General features: G+C 38.9%; 2 protein-coding genes and 1 long non-coding RNA gene across 5 annotated transcripts in view; 2 read left to right on the top strand and 1 right to left on the bottom strand.

Moving 5' to 3' along the window:
• LOC144583456 (uncharacterized) overlaps positions 1-22,418 on the top strand; it is a 119,421-nt gene that overhangs the window by 88,404 nt on the left and 8,599 nt on the right. The gene's annotated exons all lie outside the window — the stretch shown is intronic.
• Positions 4,603-7,509, bottom strand: LOC140708155 (uncharacterized). The gene is made up of 2 exons (XR_012088320.2): positions 7,402-7,509; positions 4,603-5,134 (listed from the first exon to the last, which is right to left on the bottom strand). It is a non-coding gene; the product is annotated as an uncharacterized LOC140708155 (long non-coding RNA).
• SKAP2 (src kinase associated phosphoprotein 2) overlaps positions 7,540-22,418 on the top strand; it is a 137,861-nt gene continuing 122,982 nt past the window's right edge. For all 3 annotated transcript variants that reach the window (XR_012088315.2, XR_012088317.2, XM_020780691.3), the window contains exons 1-3: positions 7,540-7,813; positions 15,626-15,731; positions 20,572-20,597. Coding sequence is in view for 1 of the 3 variants with exons in the window: in XM_020780691.3 (XP_020636350.3) it covers positions 7,765-7,813; positions 15,626-15,731; positions 20,572-20,597 (181 nt within the window). In the remaining 2 variants the exon portion in view is untranslated. The remainder of the gene's footprint in view (positions 7,814-15,625; positions 15,732-20,571; positions 20,598-22,418) is intronic.

Here is a 22,418-nt window from a genome sequence, read left to right as displayed (position 1 = left end):
TCCTGCTCAGCTCTTATCAACTCAACTCAGTGGCTTCTTTTTGAGCGTCAGTCCATCTTCTATTTGGTCTTCCTCTTTTCCTGCTGCTTTCCACCTTTTGCAGCATTTTTGTCTTTTACAGAGTATTCAGCTTTCTCATCATGTACTCAAAACAGACCAGCCTCAGTTTCAAAATTTTGGCCTCTAGTTCAGGCTTGATTTGATCTATGACCCACTTTTTTGTCTTTTCTGTATCAGGAAGAAAAAATAGCAGATGGTGGTACCTTTAAAAGTTACATGTTAATTTCATTGAGAGCTTTCATGTATTCCACTTCCTCTCACACATGAAGAATCCAATACAACTTCAGGGGTGTTGCAAACAATATGCAAACAGCATGACAAAAGTAATGTAAATTCATTTATTTCTCAGTGTTTTGTAAGAATATTTAAAACATATCTTCCTGTTCCTCTTGAAGAAAGATTCATATTGAAATCTACAGGCAGAATTAGGTAATTCTAGAAAACCCTGTGTTATTGTGCAAGTGCAAGGCTGCTGGACCAGTGAACTGATCTGGTTAGGTAAAACTCAAGGGGAAACGTGTAATTTTGGACTGCCCTAAAGCTTCCAAAAGGCATGTTCCAAACTAAAATGACAGATTTCAGTTTACTTCAACCTTAGATCACAGATTTCTTAGAAACAGAAAACTGATTTCTTCACACATGTAAATGTTGTGTGTGATCTCTATGCACACACATAGGTATCATATAGTTCTTAAGAATACTCATAAGCTTATCTACATGTTTTGGAAAGACGTGTTCTGCCTAGATGTACTCTGTGATACCAGATACAAGAATTCTCACAGAAAGTGTGCTAATAATTACTCTTTCTTTGGTTACTGGCATTCTGTAAGTGTCTGAAAGAAAGAAAGAAAGAAAGAAAGAAAGAAAGAAAGAAAGAAAGAAAGAAAGAAAGAAAGAAAGAAAGAAAGAAAGAAAGAAAGAAAGAAAGAAAGAAAGAAAGGAAGGAAGGAAGGAAGGAAGGAAGGAAGGAAGGAAGGAAGAAAGAAAGAAAGAAAGAAAGAAAGAAAGAAAGAAAGAAAGAAAGAAAGAAAGAAAGAAAGAAAGAAAGAAAGAAAGAAAGAAAGGAAGGAAGGAAGGAAGGAAGGAAGGAAGGAAGGAAGGAAGGAAGGAAGGAAGGAAGGAAGGAAGGAAGGAAGGAAGGAAGGAAGAAAGAAAGAAAGAAAGAAAGAAAGAAAGAAAGAAAGAAAGAAAGAAAGAAAGAAAGAAAGAAAGAAAGAAAGAAAGAATTCAAGTGTTTCCCATTTCCTCAAATGCTTATCCTGTCTGATGTAAAGAGGAGGGAAAAAATCTACGTGGAGAGGGGTTTTGGTCACTTGCATATAAACTTTAAAGTGAATATGGGGTTCAAATATTAAGTTGGAGGACTGAAAGAAAAATGGCAGCTCCTTACAAATGGACTGCCCAGGGCCTGTTCTGTCATTACACAGAGCAAAGTGGTCTCCTCAAGCACCAGGTCCTACTGGGTGATGGAAATCCATCCCCTCCCACTCATTCAGTAGCCGTGGCTACATTTTCCTTTGGTCTCACTGTGCATGTCTTTCGGTATGTGTAATGGCAGCGGCAGCTGCTGTCACATCCCTCCTGGGGTTTGGTCCTGTCCCAATTGCTTCCTTTAGCTTCCTTTTACTGGAAAGCAGCAATGGTCTCCATTTTCTGGGCATGGCTCCTTCTGACCATATTGGAAAGACCAGGCAGGTGTCAGGACCACTCTAGCCGCCTAGAGTGGTCCTGACCCGACCAGATAGGCGGGATATAAATAAAATAAATAAAAATAAAGGCAGACAACAGTTCCTGGGAGGTAAAGCCACAGCGGGCTCATGAAGTCCTGTGATGGTTGAATCCTGCTCTTTGTCAGTGCTTCCCTTCTGTGGGAGAAACACCCCCCCCCATTTAACTTGGCCTGAGAAAGGATGAAGGGATAGTTGAAGCAAGCTGGAATAAAATGAATGATATTGAAGAAATGAAGATGCAATGAAATATGAGGTTTTCAGAGCATCTCAGAACTGCAGAAAGAACTTTTATTTCTCCTGAGGAAAAATGGACTTAAACAAATTTAGAAGAAGCTCCTGGGAACAACTAACAGGATTCAATCAAAACTAAGGCCTGATGAGCTGCTGATAGACCTATAGAGAGGAAACCGAAATAGTTCTAAATGAAAAGACAAAATATAAGATATAATGATATAAGAAGAGCTTGGAAGTTACTTTTTTGGTCTGTGGCTCCCAGAATCCCCTGATGCAATGGCCGTGGGTGGGGACAAAAAAAGCTTCCAGCATCAAGATTCATGCTCAGCAACCATCCAAATCAGCAACCTGGTATGGTTGAATTGCACTGTGTATAATTCAGATGGGGCAGAAGAGAACCAGGAACCACAAGCAATCCTGTCTACACTTGGGGGGGGGGGGGGAATCCAGATAGCACTCTTTATCTCTTTGTAGTCCACTGAATTTCATTGTAGCCCATTTCCCCCTCTCACCATGTTTCTTATTGTATCTGCTCACATTTTATTTCCAAAATGATTCCGTCCTTTCCCTTTGTACTGCACCCAGCAGCTGAAACAAATACAAATCTTGTAGAGGAAATCTGATCACAGTGGAACGAAGGGCTGATTGTTCTGATTGGTCACAACATAAAATGGACTGCTGCCCTTTACCCTTCTATAACTGATATTTAAACATTTCAAAAACACTGTGAAAGAACAAAACACTCTTTTTAAATTATGGGTCTTGCCAGGTTTTTTTTTTTTTTTGGCATGGAAAACCACAAATTCTTGCAGAATTTTATGGATAGTATGTGAGGATAATATGTGTGAAATCAGGATGGTGAAATATCTAGTGATATGTCCTCTCTCTATACCCCAGTCCAGAGTATCTTAAAACTCTCACCTGCTTTTTCCCATTGACAAGTCAAACCTTCCCCCATTTGTATAGCAGTGTACATAACATCTAAATGGTAATTATAAAATATACCTATTTTTTCTGATGAGCTAAGTCACCACTGGTGAACATGACTTGAAATTGTCTGCCATACCTCTATCACTACAAAGACCAACATGATTTAGTGCTGTTACAGTGTTTTCTACCCAGCTGTTGTCCATAAATCACAAAGGGAAACTGTTGCAATGTAGAAAACATTCTGCACATAGTCAGAATTAGGTAATGGCTGAATTCCAGCCACTCACAGAATACCAGACACTAGATAAGAATGGCAATGTTACTGATTCTCACCAGTACTAGTGTGGTAGGAGTTTGTTAGAGATTCCCTTAGGTTTACGCTGCTAAGCACGAGCACATTAAGAAAGACTTTATGGATTTAAGACAATTTGTTTTCATGAACTTTCATGCAATAAACTGCCTTAATTTGTTACATTCAAGTTTAACTGTTGAAGTTGTTTAAACTGTGATCCCCAAACCATTTAAGAAAGTGTCCTTGCTTTATATTGGAGTATTTTCCATTTACTTCAGATCACCTTCTTTCATGCAGCTACCACAATTATAATAATGTCAACAGGGAAAGTAATTTCTGTGTAAATAGAGTATTTTGTTAGTTTAAGTGACACCCTAAATAGGCTTCTCAAGAGAGACTCAACAGTAAATTAAACTAAAAAAATAAAGTGGGATTAAAAGTAGCCCCAAAGGTCAAGGTTTCTGGATTGTACATAATTTCCTTGTTAACCTATTATGTACATACAGTATATGCTTCCCAAGACTTTTGATGGAAATGTGCCGTCTAAAGTATGCATTAATAGCCATTATAACAACTGAGAAGAGACAGAAAGACAATACAAATATTCCCTGGGCAGAAAGAATAGGCATTTATTAACAATTAACACAAATATAAAATTTCTATATAACCCACAGCTACCATTATTGTATGACATTATACGGGCCAGTTACTTAACTGCTTCAGTGTTGGTTAAGCCAGCAATAAAATGGATAATAAAATACTATTGCTATCTAAAAGAGCTTCCTTGTCTAATTAAAGATAAAAAGTGGAAAAGAGACTAAAGCATAGCCCATGCAGTGCAGTGAAGTTAAATTCTCATTACTTGGCCAAACTGCATGCCACACGGAGCTGCATATAACACTCACTCCACTATTTAAAAAGAAAACTGTTGAAGATTATAATAAAGGCAGGGGTGTTAAATAATTCCCCAGGCAACTTCTCTCTCAAAATCTAATCCCTTCTCCCCTCTTAATCCATTTATTTTGTAACAATAGGCTTCAAATTGTTCGTGCATTTTCAAACTTGGATTTTTATCTAGAACTTAATTCTTGACAATACTGTATCACCTCCTAAACTCACTGTATAGGGTGCGTTTTCATTCCAGCGTCTTTCTTCTGACATGCGCCTTCAGAGCAGATGGAGAGAATAAGGAGTAATGAAATATATAATGTACACATACAGAATTTCAGACCACTGGCTCATCCAGCCTAGTATTGTTGGCATTGATTAGGATCTGCTTTTCAGATGTTCAGGTAGATTCCCCGCCCGCCAACTCTATGAGGAGATACATATAGGAAGGGAGGTGACACAGGACTCTTTATTTAGTCAAAATAAATGTTTATTCAGAAGTGAAATAAAGCAGAACTACGGTCAGTGATTCTGAGATGATACTCCCTTCAGCATCTTTCCTTCATCTACTGAGCAGCCATTCTATCACACTGCAGCAGAGGGTAGAAGAGAACACAAGCAGAGCCACTGGTTCTGCTGAGAGACCAACAACATGTGTCTTTATACTTTCTGACTTGCTTCCTAGCATGGCGGTAATTAAACCTAGTGTTTGCGTTTGTTCTTTCTCATCTTTCCTTCCAATCCTGTTTTCTTTTGTGTTGTTTCTTTTTAAAACTATAAATCGGAGAGCAGGACTCTTCTATTACTTATCTTTGTAAGCTCCTCTGGGACCCATTTTGGCTGAAGATTGGGTAGATGGATGGCAGAACCACTGAATAAATCGTGCTCTCTTATAAGCAGTCTTGGAACTGAACGCAAAGGCTCTCAATCCACGTCACAGCTTATCATAGATAATGTGTAACCTTGTGCAAGACAGTTCTTCTCTGCTGTAGTCACCCATCTATAAAAGAGAAATAGTAATGAACTATGTATCACACCAGGTTGCTTTGCAACTGTACCAAACACATAAATGTTAAATATTAGACTCTTTCAGGATGAAAAGCTGTCTTACCTCCCCAACAAAGTGCTTCTTTCCTACAGAAACCAGCAAGAGCCTTGAGGTTTTCCAGGGGAGTATCTCCCCCACCCTGCTATCTAATTCTTCAAATGGGGACAATGGCAGAAAAACCTGACTTTTAAAAAGCAGAGCACAAACTATATGCCATTGAGACCCATTGATCTCACGGCTTTAACCTTAACTGAGCTCCAATACTAATGAAAAGGTGTTCCTGTGTGCATAGTAAATCACACCAGAGTTGGCCCATTGAATCAATGAAGATTTAGTGAGTTAAGTCCTCAACTTCTTATACTGATTCTAATGAGCCTACTCTAGCTGGGACTTACTAAAGTCACACTAAAGTAAGTCACAATTAGAGCAGGCCCATTTGAATCAATGGAATTTAAGGAGAGGTTGACTCAACAAATCCTCACTGATTCAATGGAGTTTATTACATTAATGCAGTTTATTACATTAAGAAATAATGATTTAGCCATTAGACCACAGAAATAAAATCAAAAAACACAAGTGAGCAGTATTTTATTATGACTAGCTAAAACCATACATGAACATGGAACTTCAACAGTGTTTCAACAAAAACATGCTCTTATTATTTATTTTCATTACATTTTCATGATGCGTTTCTCCTGGTCAAGGGACCCAAGATGGCTCACTTATATCAGATGCAACTACTGTACAGTAGATGCAACACCAAAAAGCAAACAATGTAACTATAATGTTAATCAGACTAGTACTGTAGATCAGTTTTAAAAAGCACAAAACACAAGAAATGTACATTAGTGCAAAATTAAGACTCTGCCATCCAATTTAATTGGCAAAAGCTTGCCTGAAAAGGAAGGAGGTGCTTGTGAGGACACAAGGATTGAAAGAAGGACCTTCTCAGAAAATCTTTACACACAGGGAGACTCCTATGGAAACACAGTCCTTTGGATAGCGTGAACCCAAGCTATATAGGGCTTTATAGATCACGAGTAGCGCTTCCTCGGTGATTTGGGTGTCTGGCTGTGGAACTGGGTTAGGAATTCAATTCACCGTGTCTCTTATGAGTGGGAGCCGCACTGCACAGTTCCAGAATGCCCCGAGGGGAAGGGAATGGATGTTCTCTACCTGGAGGGCCCTGGAAGGGGTTGCCATTTGGTTAGAACTGATTTGGCGGCACATGATTTATATCCCCATCTGGAAGGGGGATTAAACAATGGAAGGTGAGCAAAACTATGGTGCCTGTCCCACTGCTGTCCTCACATGCAGAGCCTCCATGTTTTGCAGGTGCTTTAATGTTTTTTTATATTCAAGTAACCAGCATTTTATTGCTATTAACAGGGAAACTGTTTCCTGTCCTGATTAGCAGTCTGGCTGCTGCATTTTGGCACAACTGATGTTTTCAAACTCTGTTTAAAGGCTGCTTCATGCAGACCCTTTCAGTAATGCAGGCAGGATATATCTATGGCATGTGCCACTGTAACCAGATCAGGGATCTTAAGGAATGGCACAGCTGGCACATTAGTTGTAACTGTACAAATGCCAGGCTTGGGGATGGATCCAGGAGTACATGCAAACTCTCAATCTGAATTTTCAGGGGGATTATTACAGCAAAGTGCTGGAGAATAATTTTCCTTATTATCCAGAGAGAAAAAATATATAATTCAATGAAATAGCATCGCTTCCCGTTTCCAGTACCACAGAGGAAAACAGTTATATACCGTCCTGCATAATGAAGCAGATTTTAAACAGTATTACGGGATGCAGGAAAAGCAGTTGTTTGGTGGAGGCGGCAAGGTTTCTGCGAGAGAGCCGCCTTCTCTATCCTGAACTATGTTTATCCGTCTCACTCTTGACGCTGCAAAAGGGAGATCGTAGCGCAGAGCGCAAAGATATCCTACGCAGTCACGCAGAAGGCCCTCTGGATGCAAAGAAGCTTACTCGCAAGTAAACGTGTACTCCAACGCAGCGAAGGACCCATTCCTGACTGGCTACAGCAACACAAATGGTAGGCGGGCGTGTCGAAACGAAAAGGAAAACCGCCCCCCAACATATTTAGCCAATCATAGAAGCGGCAAGTACATTCGAATTATTTCACCCAATAGAAAAAGTCCAAGAAAACGGAGTTGGCTGTGATGGTAGAAGCGCCATTTTTGGTTTTGGAAACGAACCTTGAAATCGGCGGACGCGCACGAGACATTACGCCCTCGTCAAACATGGCCCGACCAGAAAGTCGTGCGTCACGCGCCAGGAAGCGCGGCTCCGTTGCCTGACGCAATTTGGGAGGAGGGCAAGCTCGGCTGTAACCATAGAAACAGATAATCGTGTCCCTCGACAAGGGAGTGCGCATGCGCAACACAACTTAATAGGCGGGGCAAGGAGGAGAAGCGTAAGAGCCGACTGAGAGCGTAGCCCCGCCTTCTGTTGTGGTTTCTTGAGTGGCTTCCCGGAGCCGGCCGAGGGGGCGGGGCTATGCCGTTTCCTCTTTCCCTCCCTTCACTTCAGCTGTTCCCCGCGCGATCACCTCGTTCACCATGAACGGGTCCCCTGTTATCCCCGTGGAGATCAGCGGCTTCCTCGCAGGTGAAGATGCCCAGGGCGGCTTGGGAGGGAGTCCCTGCAAGATGAGTCGCGAGTAGGAGTGAGGAGTGGGGGGGGGGAGGGAGAGTTTGGAGGAAGACAGGTGCGGTTGCTTGAGTGCATGATGGGTCGGGAGGTAGGAGGGAGAACTTGGAGGAGATAGGAATGGGGCCTGGGGATTATGGGTGTTTCAATAATCCGAAACATTCTAATGGAGAGCATAAATTTGGGAGCGGAGTTTCCCCAGGTGTAATAATAAATAAAAGTTAGAAAAAATATGCTTCCCACCTCCCGATTGTCCCTAGGCAATCCTGATCTCAGTTTTTCAGGAAATAAAAGTTGTCTTGAAGGTTATTTAGAGGAAGGTTTGGTTCCAAAAGATGCCCGATTGCATGTGGGCGTGCCTGCTAGAATTTTGCTCGTGCAGTGCTACTTTATGTTCTAATACTTTTTCTTCTAATATTTTTGGTAGGAACTTTCAGTGATTTGTCCTCACTTTCGTTACATTTATTTGCATGATTTGAAATGCTGGTGTGTGAAACTTCCACTGTGTTAAAATGTTTATGGGAGGTTGTAGCATGGGGTTACTGCTTCTGGGACACTCAGTTGCTTGATAGTGTTTACAGGAGCATCTGACTCTTGTTGGACCAACACTACTTTCTCCTAGCATAACCGGCTGATGTGTGTATATCTGTGGAGTTTTGTGTGTCTGGCTCTGGAAATACAAGCCCAAAGTTTAGAAATACGGAATTATCTTTCACCAAAAAAGGGGAAGCCTTGAAACTTGCTTACTTATTTGCTTACTTATTTTCATGTAGCTGAAAGAGGGAAGGACAGTTCTGTCTTGCGTTTCCTGTATTATGCAAATTATACTCTAACCACCTTCTAGGTCTGGTTGAAATATATTTGCATTAATTGCTTTTGCAAGCAACTGTCTTGGGTCCACAAATTCCAGCTCCCACAATTGCAAATGTTTTTGGATGAATTGTTAATTTATGTTTCCCAACAGTGGTGCTATTTAGTCTTTGTAACTAGGGTCACTGTGTGACTTTTATTCTGAGAAGTTTGGACCCGCTCCTATAGCCAGTAGGGAATACTAATTTGTGATTACTTTTCAACAAACTACACTGTTAAGCGTTCACCTTGCTTATTCAAATCTAGTCATTATGAATGTTTATTGTAAAGACAACTTAAGGTCTATATATGGGTAAAGTAAAGCTTCCCCTTCACATTTAGTCCAGTCATGTCCGACTCTAGGGCACGGTGCTCATCCCCATTTCCAAGCCGTAGAGCCAGCGTTTGTCCATACAGTTTCCGTGGTCATGTGGCCAGCGGAACTAGACACGGAACGCCATTACCTTCCCACCGAGGTGGTACCTATTCATATACTTGCATTTTACATGCTTTCAAACTACTAGGTTGGCAGGAGCTAGGACAAGTGACGGGAGCTTGCTCCGTCACGTGGATTTGATTTTACGACTGCTGGTCTTCTGACCCTGCAGCACAGAGGCTTCTGTGGTTTAACCTGCAGCGCCACCACGTCCCTCTAAGGTCTATATAAACATGTTGTTAAAGGTTATTTAATATTATAAGACAAGATTTTGCACCATCCATACTATTTGATGTATACACTAGCCAGCGCAGAAGGCAAATACAAACATATATTATAGATAAAAACAAAACAAAAATAAAATAAGAAATTAAAAGAAACGAAAATATAGTGGCACCTTAAAGACTGTTATATTTCAATGTTAGCTTTCATAGGTGAAATCCATTTACTCAAGCATAAGAGAGAGATAACATGGCAAATATTTGTACATGTTATCAAAATATATAGATCATGATTGGTTAGTAACAAAGTCAATGGGAATTTGATAGTGGGATGATGGCTTGTTTGGTATACAGTATGCCCCTGAGTCTGTGAGTGGGTAATCCATTTAACAAACTGAAAATAAAAGCTGGACTTTGGCTTTTCATCTTATAAAACAGATTTCTTCCACCTAGTTGTCATTTTAATATAATCCTCTGGAACATTTTCATGATCCAGAGCAGCTTTTTTAAAAAAGGAAATGACCTGTTGGTCACTTCAGGTCCAAAAGGAGCTGATGCAGTCTGTAGGGGTAGAAAATGAGGCCTATGCTGTCCCTGGATCCTTGAGCTAGAAAAGCACATATTTAGATCTCAAGCTATTAAAATGAACTCTGAGACAATAGTTACTTTTCTTTTTTAAAAAAAAATTCAACTGGCAGGAGTGTATTATGTTTCTTGGGACTTGACAAATGGAAGTCGACACTAGCAGTTTTTCTGCATATTGAAAGAATTCTTTGAATTCCTGGAAAAGATATTTAGTCTGTAACCATGATACACTTCCAGATTATAGAGCAGCCACTGAATTATGGAGCAGCCACCAATAATGATTCTCAAGCGCCAAAAGAAGAAATGGAAGCCTGCTCCAAAGAGTTCAGGACTTCCAGGCCCACAGCTGTCTGCCTGATTATTGGAATCACTGGGACCTGATTGGAACATTTATTTGATTGCACTAGTTGACAGAACAAAGGGGAGAAGGTCTTCTGAGTTCATGTCTTCTGCCAAACTTTCTCAGGAAGAAGTCCTGCACCTCCTAATTCTTTGAGAATTCTTTCCCATGTGTGCTGATGCAGTCTAAATCAAGGGGCTTTGGATGAAATAAAGAAAATCAGTTTTATAGCATGGAGGAGAGGAACCTCTCCTGTCTTTTCAGTGTATTGCTATTATATACTTTGCAACACTAATTAACCTGGTTTAATGTTAAGCGGTGGATTAGTATCTGTGTGATGTTGTTGAAAAATAAGAAAATAAATCTCAGTGAAAGGGAGATTATGGTTGTTGTGAGTTTTCTGGGCTGTTTGGCCATGTTCTTAAGGTTTTTCTTTGTAATGTTTCGCCAGTCTCTGGCTGGCATCTTCACAGGACAGGAGTCAGAACTCTGTGTTCTGGGCCACAAAGACTGGCAAAATGTTAGGAAGAAAAACCTTAACAACACGGCCAAACGGCCTGGAAAACCCATCACAACCATCGGATCTTGGCCGTGAAAGCCTTTGAGAATGCAAAGGGAGATTACTTGTTTCATGCTATACTATTGGTGGGAGAGTCTTCAACCTATGGAGATTTTGTCTTTCAATCCCTAGAAGCCCCAGCCAACATAGTCCATGGTTGACTATGGGAGTTTTAGTTCAAAAGGTCTGGCAGACCACATTTCCTATCCTTAGTGTATAGCAAAAGTTACAAAAGATGGGGCTGAATAAAATTACTTGTTATTGATTGGCTGGTTGTTAATGGTGCTACAACTCCCATCAGGCATAGCCACCATGCCACTGGTAAGGGGTAAGGGAAGTTGCATTCCAGTCACATTTCTGTGGCTGCAGATTGCCCACACTAAGTGATAACAGTACTGTAGAATGGATATCTGTGTCACTGAGCAGGTTATGGGTTTCATCAGAAAGCCTGTTTGCGTCTAGCTGGGAATCTTATCCTTCCATGAAGAAGCAGCTATATCTGTCAGCACGGTTCCTCCTGGTGGTCTGTTGGAACGATCCAGCAATATTTCTAGTGAAGTGACATTAGGACTTCCAAGACAGCCTTGCAGATAAGAGGGTGCCTTTTAAGTGTTACTCTGTTTTCTGCGGCTTCTGTAGCTCATCTAATTTAGTGTCCTTCAGCACATATTTACAAAGAAATGTTTGTAGATCTGGCCTGGGAAAGATACAGTGAAGAAGTTGCTATCTTTTTTTTTACATAAATTCTTTAAAGACTGCCCCATCCCCACATCCCGTTAATGTTGTCATTTGAGCTGAAACATATTTATATGGTATCCAATAGATAGGTACATATTTTATTATTTCAGAATATTTAGGATTAGGTTATTTATCTTCCAGGCAGTCCCATCTTTGCCTTGTGTCATACATAAACGTCAGTTACGTTACCAACTTATATTAGTTTTTTGCAAGCACATGAAATGGAACAATGATGTTTCACTGTGGGATCTAATCAAAGACAAGTAATTTCCTGTTGATTTCCATGCTTATCTTGCCTTTTAAGTTCAATGGGGCTTTAAAAATGCACCTGGCTTGATAATGCCTAAAAACTGTGGCCACAGTTTAGCAAACTATTCAGAGCAATGATGAATGATGCTGAACTCTCTGGTCACCTTCTTTGTATCCACCTTAAATGGTTGGGTTGGAGATGGCCAATTTCTCTGCAACACTCTGTTCTCAAGACTCAGTCCAGACTTTTTCTGCACAATAATCTTTATAAAATGAGAAGGTGAGCAAAGTTATGGATCATTAATATGAATGACCCATTTCATCTCTATAAAACTAATTTAGCTGCCAGGGTGAGAAAGAATGGTGGTTGTCCTCTTTATTTCTCTTGGTTGTGCTCTCGGTTAATGCAGTCTATCCAAGGTAGAATACAATATTTTCCATATTTAGTTCTCAAACATAAAGACCTAACTCTTGTAGTCCCTCATTTCCAGTCTGAACATTACTAAAATGAATGTTCATCAGAGTAGAATTCTAGATAACTGAGTAAGATATAATCATTATGTGAATATCATTTAAGGTGATTATCATTGCAATTACCATCTATTAAAACAGTATTGAAATGAGATGAGGTACATTGAAGTTAAAGAAGAGAAAAGGGAGCCACTGACATTCTTGAAATAGCCTACAGTATTTGAGACATAACTCAATTGTCTTTGCTATAAATTTGAGTAAGTGTTACATCAGTAATAAAAGTGACATAGGCTATTTTTAATGTACTCCCTCAAGTTCTTTCTTTCTTTTTAAAAAAATTAAAAATGAGGTTGGTTGCCTTGTCTTTCTACTGATTTTCTTCTCATTAACTCTCAAGGAATTTAAATAGACAGAAGGTTAACATTTAGTTTTTGTTGTGTTTATTTTATTCAAAATGATATATATCTTGATATGTAAAAAAGAGGCTCCTGATCTTGACACAAGCTCATTCTGTGTCCATGCGTGTTTGTATTTTGTTTCAGGTATTCTGCTTTGCAGTTAAATTTTGAGTTCTTTTTTCAGTTCCTTTCTCTGATATTTTAGTTTAAAACAGAAAGAAAATTACTGTTTAGACAAAACGTTACATGTGCCATCCTCAGCCACATTTCTGCAGTTAGCTTTGTAAGTTCTTCCTTTTCTGTAAAATAGTTCTTTGTCCTGAGGGGATTTCTTTTCCCATTCTGTAGGAAGAAAAAATGTTGATGTTAGAATCTCTTGTGGTTGATGAGGTCTTGGCATCTCCAGTGTGTTCCTTCAGATTTTTTGAGCTTGTTGCCTTAATAATCCATCATCATTGATTATGCTAACTAGAACTCGTGAGAGTTGTAGGCCAAAAATGTTCCAATTTCATCTCCTGGAAGGCCCAATCAGAATGATAGGGATTGTGGTCATAAGCCAAATTATTTCTGGTCAACATTTCCTCACCTCTGGTACAGAGGTTCCATCATACAGTTCAGATGATACCTCTGGATCCTGTCAATATGTTTTACTTTTTGAAAACTGCTATCTGAGCCGGAAGCTCACACACCATATGCAGCAGTGAATTCCACAAATCTGTGTTGTGTTGGTTGGAATATTATTTTCCTTTAACTGATCTGAGCTTACTGCCAATCAACTTCTTGTTCTTGAACTAGGTAGCAGAGAGAAGTGGTGGGGGGAATGTTTCTTGCCATCCTGTCTTTCATTATCATCCATAATTTTAGAAACTCTTTTCTTAGCCTCCATCAGTCACTGCTGTCTTCTACTCTAAAAGCTCCCAAACATATTACCCTTCTCTTCTATGGAAATTCTTTCACTTTCAGCCCTTCAATCACTTTGCCTCTACTTTTTTGTACATTTCCAGCCGCATCAAATTAGACAGACATTAGAAACTTTGTATGGAATACGGCCACATTATATAACAGTGATGGGCAATTGTGGCCATCCACATGTTTTTCCCTATACAGTGGTGCCTCGCTTAGTGATGTTAATTCGTTCTGAAAAAATTGCTGCTAAGTGATTTCATCGCTAAGCGAAACGCGGTTTCCCATTGAAATGCATTGAAAACCGGATAATCTGTTCCAATAGGAACGAACTGCCATCCTTAAGCGAAAATCGCCATAGGAAACATTGCTAAGTGAAACATTTAAAAAACAGCAAACATGAGGTTGTTTAAAACAGTGGTTCTTAACCTTTGTTACTCAGGTGTTTTTGAACTGCAACTCCCAGAATCCTCAGCCAGCAGAGCTGATGGTGAAGGCTTCTGGGAGTTGCTGTCCAAAAACATCTGAGTAACAAAGGTTAAGAACCAGTGGTTTAAACCATCGTTAAGGGAAACAGGGGACCCAAAATTTAATCACTAAGCGAAGCATGGTCCCAGCCATCGCTAAGCAAAAATCACCCATAGGGACCATTGCTAAATGAAGCGCAAAAATGGTCCAAAAAAGTCGTTGCTAAACAATTTCATTGCTAAATGGAGCGCCCGTTAAGCGAGGCACCGCTGTAACTTCCTTCATCCCTACTTAGAAAAAAAGATTAGGAGTCTCTCTTTCATCTTGCAATTTCAAGGAAAATTACAAAGGTATGGATCCAGGTTGCAGTTAATCGTCGGATAGCTCCATTTAAATCAGTGGGATTCAGTGTAATCTGGATTTTGATTAAGGAAACTTACAAAACATCGAGAAAACATTAAACTAATCCACTTGTTAGTTAGTCCTAGCTGGAGCAAATCTGTTGAATAAGTGTTGATTTATGTGCCATTCATTCAGTGGCTGTAATCCCATAGTGAGTCGTAACTAGAGTAGGCCCATTGAATCAGTTGATTTGACTCACCAAATCCCCATTGATTCAGTGGGCTTACTCCAGTGTGACATTACAGTATGAGATTTCAGCCAGCGGGTTTATTTTAACAGTTCTGAGCTACAGTATATTATATACTGTATCTGTGTTCCTGGGGCCTGGGTTCAAATTTGCACTTGGCCATGGAGACTCACAGCAAGGTGTGGCAATGGGAAATGCTCCTTGAACGTCTCACATACTTCAAAAACTTTTATTACAGTCACCATAATTTAGAAACAACATAATGGCATACAGAAGCTATTCTAACAATTGGAGTTTAGCCCATTAGCTTTATGGTTTGTTTTTCTTGTAAACAGAATTTTACTGTCAGGTTTTATTGATCAGTGTGCCTTGGAACTTACTTTCATCAGGATCTGTGGTATTGGACTCCTTGTGCACAGAGTGATTCTGTTAATTCCACTGCTGTTACTGAGCAGTTTAATGTGAAACGTTTACACATGAGATTCCAAAAACTAAGGCTAGCTTAACACAGAGAAAGGTCCTAGAGGTCTGCAGTCACTACTGAGAAGAGAGTTTTGTTAATAAAAGTGCCAAATGATGTTTGATCTTGTGGCAATCATATATGCATTAAAGCGTTTTATTGTCTTCTGGCTTTTATTCCTCAAGTAATGGGGTATATATATATTTTACACACTTTGACAGTTTATTAAAACTTGTTAGATTTCTGCTCATTTAATGATGGCAAATGTCAAAACAGCATTTGCTGTGCTAAGCATAAGCACAGCAGTGAACAAATCTATCCAATTTAGAGTTTGAAATATATTTCAATTATATTATGCCGGGGACTGATAAAGTAACTCCATTAGATAGTTTGGCTATTATTGCCTTATTAAGAAAAGCCATAATAGAGGTATTTATCTTCTGAAAATTATCATTTCTCCTTTCGACTCATCTCTCTTTCTCTTCTTACTCTTTTGTGATTTAGATGTTGATACATTTATATCAGATATCCTAAAAGGAGAAAATTTATCCAGAAAAGCAAAGGAAAAGAAGGATGCTCTGATTAAGAAGATAAAAGACATCAAGTCAAAGTAAGTAATTACATACATATAAAGCACATTTAGTGGAGAAAATTAATGATCTTTTTCAGTGAACCTGTGATGTAGGCTTTCATTGTTGTTATTATTGTCATAGTTATTTTTTCAGTTTAGATATTGAAATGTGGTCTTGAAAAGTAGTTACCCTCAGTTAATGCTAAACCATGGTTTAGTTTTATGAGAAAGGGACATGGCAAACCTTGGATCCCAACATTCTCCACTTTATCTCTGGCATGAAAGTGAGGCAATTGGAAACTTATGCTTTGATTTAGATTAACCAGAGTTTGCCATTTTATTCAAACTCAGTAAACTGTGTTAGTTTTTCTTGAAAATGATTGGTTTGAAGCAGTTTGTTTCCAAGTTTACCCAGGTTATCAGGGTGTGGTGACATGAGAACCTGCTGTTATTCTAAACAAAAGTAAAATCTTCTAAACTTGACATGGTGATATGGGGAGAAAGTATTCATTTGGGCCAAGGATGGGGGATGGGCTTGTCATGTTGTTGCTTTTATTTCATCATATGAATCTGTGTTTTTGGTTTTGTGGTTTGTTTTTGCTCATTTACTTATTTATTTATTCAATTTATACCCCGTACTATCTAGCAGCCAGGCCACTCTGGGCGGCTAACAACAAGAAGACAAACAACACAGTATTAAAACACAATAAGAATAAAATAATACAAACATTCAACAGATATAATAACTAGTAGGATAAATTAAAACAGATGGCTATAATAAAGATGGTTGAAAAAATGATGAAATGATGGCAAAAAGGATGTTCAGAAACGTCCCATCTTTCTTCAGCTTCCCATTTTGCTTATGATGGCGCCCTGATTTCTGAACCTGTAATGTTCCTATAATATGTATAGTGATTGTTCTAAGGAATACCTATCACTTTTTTTGCTGGGCAGATGGTTTTAAAAACTGCAACATGGTAAGCTATGGAATCTATTTCCTTCCCTTTCATCCATATCTGTTCCTTTTAATGAACTTGTAATTTTAAAATACTAACTTGGAACAATATTCTCCCAAGTTCTCAAGAGTGCTTGAGAATAGCCAGTCTTAAAAAAATGAGGTATGAAATGAACCACAGCCTTCCTTCTGTCATTCTCAGTTAAATACTGACAAGGCATGGCTTTATTTTCCATATTGAATGGATTACAAAAATAGTGTCCAGAATGTGGGGTAGGAGATATTTAGACAGGTCTTGGAAAAATGCCCTCAACTGCCAAATATAGCAAGTCCAGGTTCTATGAATTTTTGATTAATGAGGATGATTACATTGCCTTTACCAGCTTTCCTTTTCACAGTGAGGTTGCTTGTAGCTGATGTGGGCTGAATGGGATTTTCTCAGCAAAAATCTGTTCTTACATATTAACCTGTTCTGTTTGAAAGTATTGTGGGATAGCTTGGACATCATGAACAGTGCAGTTCTGACTAGTTGACAAAACACCTGGTACTGGTGGAGATGGAAGCAGCCAGAACTGGTTTGTTGTGATGTATCAAAACAACTTTCTGCATTATTTGGCTCTCTTTTGAAGTATGTCTATGGGGATTATCATGCCTGAGCGTCAGAATTTACCACAGCACCAACAGTAGTTATGTAAAAATGCTCAGGATTAACTATCAATTAGATGTTTTTCTATAGAAGATCAGCAAACTTGAAGGGATTTTTAATATCTTTCCCTCGTTTTCTCCTGTGCATTTTTGCCCCACTTTTTGGAAATGTTTGGTTTTCCTTGCAAACCACTTGGAGCAGACTGCAAAAGGGAAAGGTTCATGGGTGGCTTGATTACATCTGCTGACTTTTGACGAGCATGTGAGCTTCTATTAGAATAAAAACATGTGGCAGTTTGATAATAAGATTATAGGTATTTAAACTAGAAATAGATACGCGACTTCAGAGTTTCTAAACTACATAGGTTTCTAAGAGTGAATTGAAATAGTAGGGACCTGCATTTCAAGCTTGGAAACCTGTTTTTCTGGGGACTCCCAATATTCAGCATAGAATACCAGCAGTTTGAGCAAAATAGCTTGCCCTGTGTCAGCACTTTTCAGCTATGGGAATTGTGTAGAGACCAGCATGACACTCAAGTATCCAACACGTCTCGGACGTACACATTGAAATTGCTCAGTTAGTATTCCCATTCCCAGAAATTAGGAATGTCAGAGGTCTTGGTGCACCCAACGTAGACAGATTATTTGCCTAGAGAAGTTTTGGCATGCAGTCTTACTTGTGAAATATTGTTTACTGAAAAATGAAGCATTCTTCAAGAACAGACTAAGATTTCGACGGTCTTTATGTAAATGGGGCTGGTATTTGAAAGAATTTCGTTCTATGCAGGAAACCCTCACCCAGCTATTCTCATGGGCTAGTTTAGTAGTTCTCCACCTTTGGCCCTTGTTGTTTTTGGTTCAGTTCACCAGCATGACAAATGGTCAGGGATTTTAGAATCCAAAGTCCAAAATATTTAAAGTAAAGTTTGAGAATCACTGGGCTAGGCCATACCTGCAAACTGTACTTCTTCTTTTTCCACATGATTGTATAAAGAGGCATTTGGCTGCTAGGAAGAATAATTGTATGAATTAGGCTGTACACAGAGGTAGCGGTCGGTGATCACTGTAAATGTGATTTGTTGCTGTTACTTGCTTCTAGTCGTGAAAATGTTGTCTTTGTGTTCCACCTGTTATGGACTAGTGGCTGTGCTTCAGATGTGACACTTAGTGCTGGCAAATAGTATATTCTAATTGCTTAGAGGATAAAGGGTTCCTGGGTGACAGGAGACAAGGGGTATGATAAAGGCCCCGAGTTATACCTGTTACAGTGAAACCAGTCTGTACTTCTAGTTGTTGTGTGCTTACTGTATTTTTCTGTTTATAAGATGACCCAATGTATAAGACGACTTGCCCTTTTCTAACCCTCAAATTTGAAAATGTGCACGATCACACCCCTTTGATCCTGCCACCGTTTCATGGCTGCTTTACCCACTTCCTAAGCCCGCGAGGCAGGGAAAAGTGGCTGCCTTCCATGTACTGTATAACACAACCCTCAATTTTTTGTCTAATTATTGAAGTAAAAAGTGTCATTTTACACATGGAAAAATACAGTACCTTAGCTGCCAGGGATTAGTCTCTACACAGAAGTGAATGTAATGTGTAAACCAGTTCTGAAATTCTTAAACTTTGCTTTTCCATCCAGAACCAGAGTCATGCCTAAGAGTCCAAAATTTCAGGCAGTTGGGTTGATCCATCTCAACTGATCAGTTCTAGCCATGTAACAGGCCTCCACAATCTGGTGCCTTCCAAATAATTTGGAGTACATCCTCTATGATCCCAATCTATTGGCTGTGAATATAAGAGCAGCCATGCTATCTGAGACCAAAGGCCTAGTTATTTTGCATTGTTATCACACAGTGGCTATCCGATAGCCTGAGAGAAGTCCACAAAGATGAAAGGATCACTGTAACAGTACCCTTCTGCCCATCCTTTCGAACAGTGGGAGTATATGCATCAAGATTAGAAAACACTGATAGCCCCATCGTCTGTGGATCTGTTCCATATGTTTTAAAAGTTGGCTGAATTTGTGCACATGCTGACCGGAGACCATGGCAGGGCCTAGGGAAGATTTGTAGTTTAGGAGCACAGCACTGGTGGAATCACTTGCTTGGGAGAATGATCTCCCTTGGATGTCGCAGTGGCTGAAATCCTGTTGAGCAACTACATTTCAATAACTCATCATTACACAAGCAGTGGCGCTTATCATGCCAGGGCAGAAGTGCTATTCGTGAAGCACTTCTGCAGGCTTATTGCACAGTCAAAATGGGAAACCACGTGACCAATTGTGGAGTCCTCTTTGCCTTGGTACATTTACATAGGTGTAATGTTATATAATGACTAAACAATCAGGATTCTAACCATTGTAGCAGTGGTTCTTAACCTTGGGTTACTTAGGTGTTTTTGAACTGCAGCTCCCAGAAACCCCAACCAGCACAGATGGTGGTGAAGGCTTCTGGGAGTTGCAGTCCAAAAACACCTGAGTAACCCAAGGTTAAGAACCACTGCATTATAGGACAGTGCCCTACACACATCTGGAAGGCAAGAGTTTTGGGAAGGCTGTGGTATGCAAATATGCCTTGTTCTGTGCTCACATGAGTGGCTCTTGAGGGTTTGTTTTTCTCTTTTATTCTCTGTGTTAGCAGTATTACTTACACAGGCACCTTCACTCTAGTACAATAAAAGTCATAAGGTTTCATGTAATTACTTTCATCAGAATGTAGTAAAACATTAATCTTTCTTATTTGTATGCATTTGTCAAAACTACAGATGGGAAGGCCTGGGAAAAAATAGTAAAACTGGGAAACAGTTTTTTCCTGGTTTTTTTTTCCAAAGCTGTTTTTCCCCCCTTAAAAATAAAACAAATGAAGTGTGGAATATGGTACTGTATTTCACAGCGATAAATAGTATGTCTGTGGTATGGTATTCAAACTATATAACAAGAGGACCTTAATGAAAGACTTCTGAGACTATATATTTAAGTTTTCTGAGACAACTTAAATAAATAAAGTCTGAAACACCGGTTTTTCAAATTAATACATTAAAAAAAAATACAAACTTATGTGGATCCTAACTTGATATAGATGTGGCTTATTGTTTCTGTTCATTATAAACATACAAATTTTAACCCCATGGAAGTTCTTTTAAAACTTCGAATATGTTTTCTGGATAACATAATGAAATGTAAAATATCTAAAGAGTCTTTGCCTGTCTATTTTCATTAAGTCATTTAAAATATTTAACAGTATTCTCTATTTCTTATCCCCACTTCCTCTTCTGTAGCTACCCTCAAGAATTTACCGAAAGAGGTAAGCCTACAACTTCCTATCTGCATGTGGTTTAAAAATTACTAATTGAGTGGCTTCCTAACTAATAATAGGGTTATTTAATCAAATGTGCATATAACCCTCCCCAAATTCAAATGTCTATAATCTGCACACGTTGGATCTTTTGTGTCTGAGGTTTTTAGCGCCCCCTGCTGGAAAAAATAAAGCTTTCAATTTTTCCTCTTTTGTCAACTTTCTCTGTTGAGTAAATGAAAAAGAATTTACCACTACCAGAACAAGCCTAAAATATTTAATGACTGGATTAATTGCTTTAGCATTAGGTTAAGATAATATGTCTAATATGAACTACAAATGAAATGAGTGTTTCAGCATAAGCTGAATTATTACTGAATAAATAATACTGAAATCCAGTATATGTTTATTAAATAGCAAAAGTATATTACAACATATATGAATAAGTAAAAAGTGTGTGGGGTTTTCTCTCTAAAAGCAGTGTAATGAAGACAATTTGCTTTCTGTTTTTTCCAGCCCTTTCTTTTCTGAGTTCAGCCTGTGGAAACAATATCTAAAATACTGCAATGGGAAACCAGATTTGGTGTGCTATTCTCTTTTAGTGGATAAATTGAAACAGACCTTTATAGTCTCGTTAAAAGCCGGCTGATACAGTGGCCTGTTCTAAAGCTGAACCTGAAATGGCCCTTATTTTCATGATGCTAATTTGTGAGGTCATGACCTGCAGCTGCTGAATGCTGGTATGAGGGTCACGGCATGAGGTCAAAAAAGCATATGTGAAACTACAGTAGGTTCCCTCCCCTCTCCTTCCTCTTATCCTGAACAACCCATGATGACATGTATTTATTTCCTTTTATTTTAGGGTCTTATAAGCTCACCCCCAGTACTTTCAGAATGCTTGCAGATGAAATTTAGCTGTAACTTTGTGTCTGCATATCGCAGCGCTTCTCTGAAACAGTAAATGTATGCAGTGTGAGGCATGGAAGTATGCCTCTTTTGAAAGCTATTTCCAGTTGTTTGTGTAGATATTTAGTATTGCAGCACTGATTGGATGAGGAAATTAGCAGCTCTGTTTTTTTTCTTTAACTCAGTTTTATTATATAGTGAAGTTCAGTTTTAATTTGTTCAAAGCAGAGGCTAAGAATTTAATACATTGGTCTGCCTTGCAGAGGAAATACTAATGAACAATTACTTAAAATGATTGCACAAATTGATTGCAGGCCATGGATGCGCAGATGGGAGTTTTGCATGCAGAGCAGGGCTATATTGCTGCAAAGCAAGCTTTACAAACTCAGATCACTGTATCCAAGGAGGGGCATCTAATTTGCAGAAATAGGCTTCTGCATGGATATTATTTGTTGGATGGAGAACTGCATCCGTGATCCAGTATAATTTGGCAAGTTTTTCTAGCCAATATAGTAATTTGACTGTATGTAGGGAGGTCATTTTTAAAAGCTAAAATCTGGACGATCCCCTTTCTGGTATGGGGACATGGATTTATTGCCCTCTTCCACATAGATGTGAAGTGGTGTGATGTATGTCAGTTTTCGTTGGTATGCCTTTTTTTACAATAGTTTTGATTTAATTCAAATTAATTTAAATCATGCTTTAAATTACAATTTAAATTTTTAAAAATCAGATTTTTCAACAATTCAAATAAAAATCAATTTTTGATTTAAATAATGATTTAAATTAATTTGATTTTTATAAAAAAATCATTGATTTTTATCCACCATGTTTTTTTTTTTATCGGTTGGAATATGTCATTGATTCTGTTATAGACACTTCCTTATATAATGCCTGAGTCAATTTCACTGCATCTTCCCAGCT

This window comes from Pogona vitticeps, chromosome 6, assembly GCF_051106095.1.
Source record: "Pogona vitticeps strain Pit_001003342236 chromosome 6, PviZW2.1, whole genome shotgun sequence".
Taxonomy (NCBI): domain Eukaryota; kingdom Metazoa; phylum Chordata; class Lepidosauria; order Squamata; family Agamidae; genus Pogona; species Pogona vitticeps.
The sequence above is the reverse complement of the archived record's forward strand: the minus strand, read 5'-3'. Positions and strand labels throughout refer to the sequence as shown.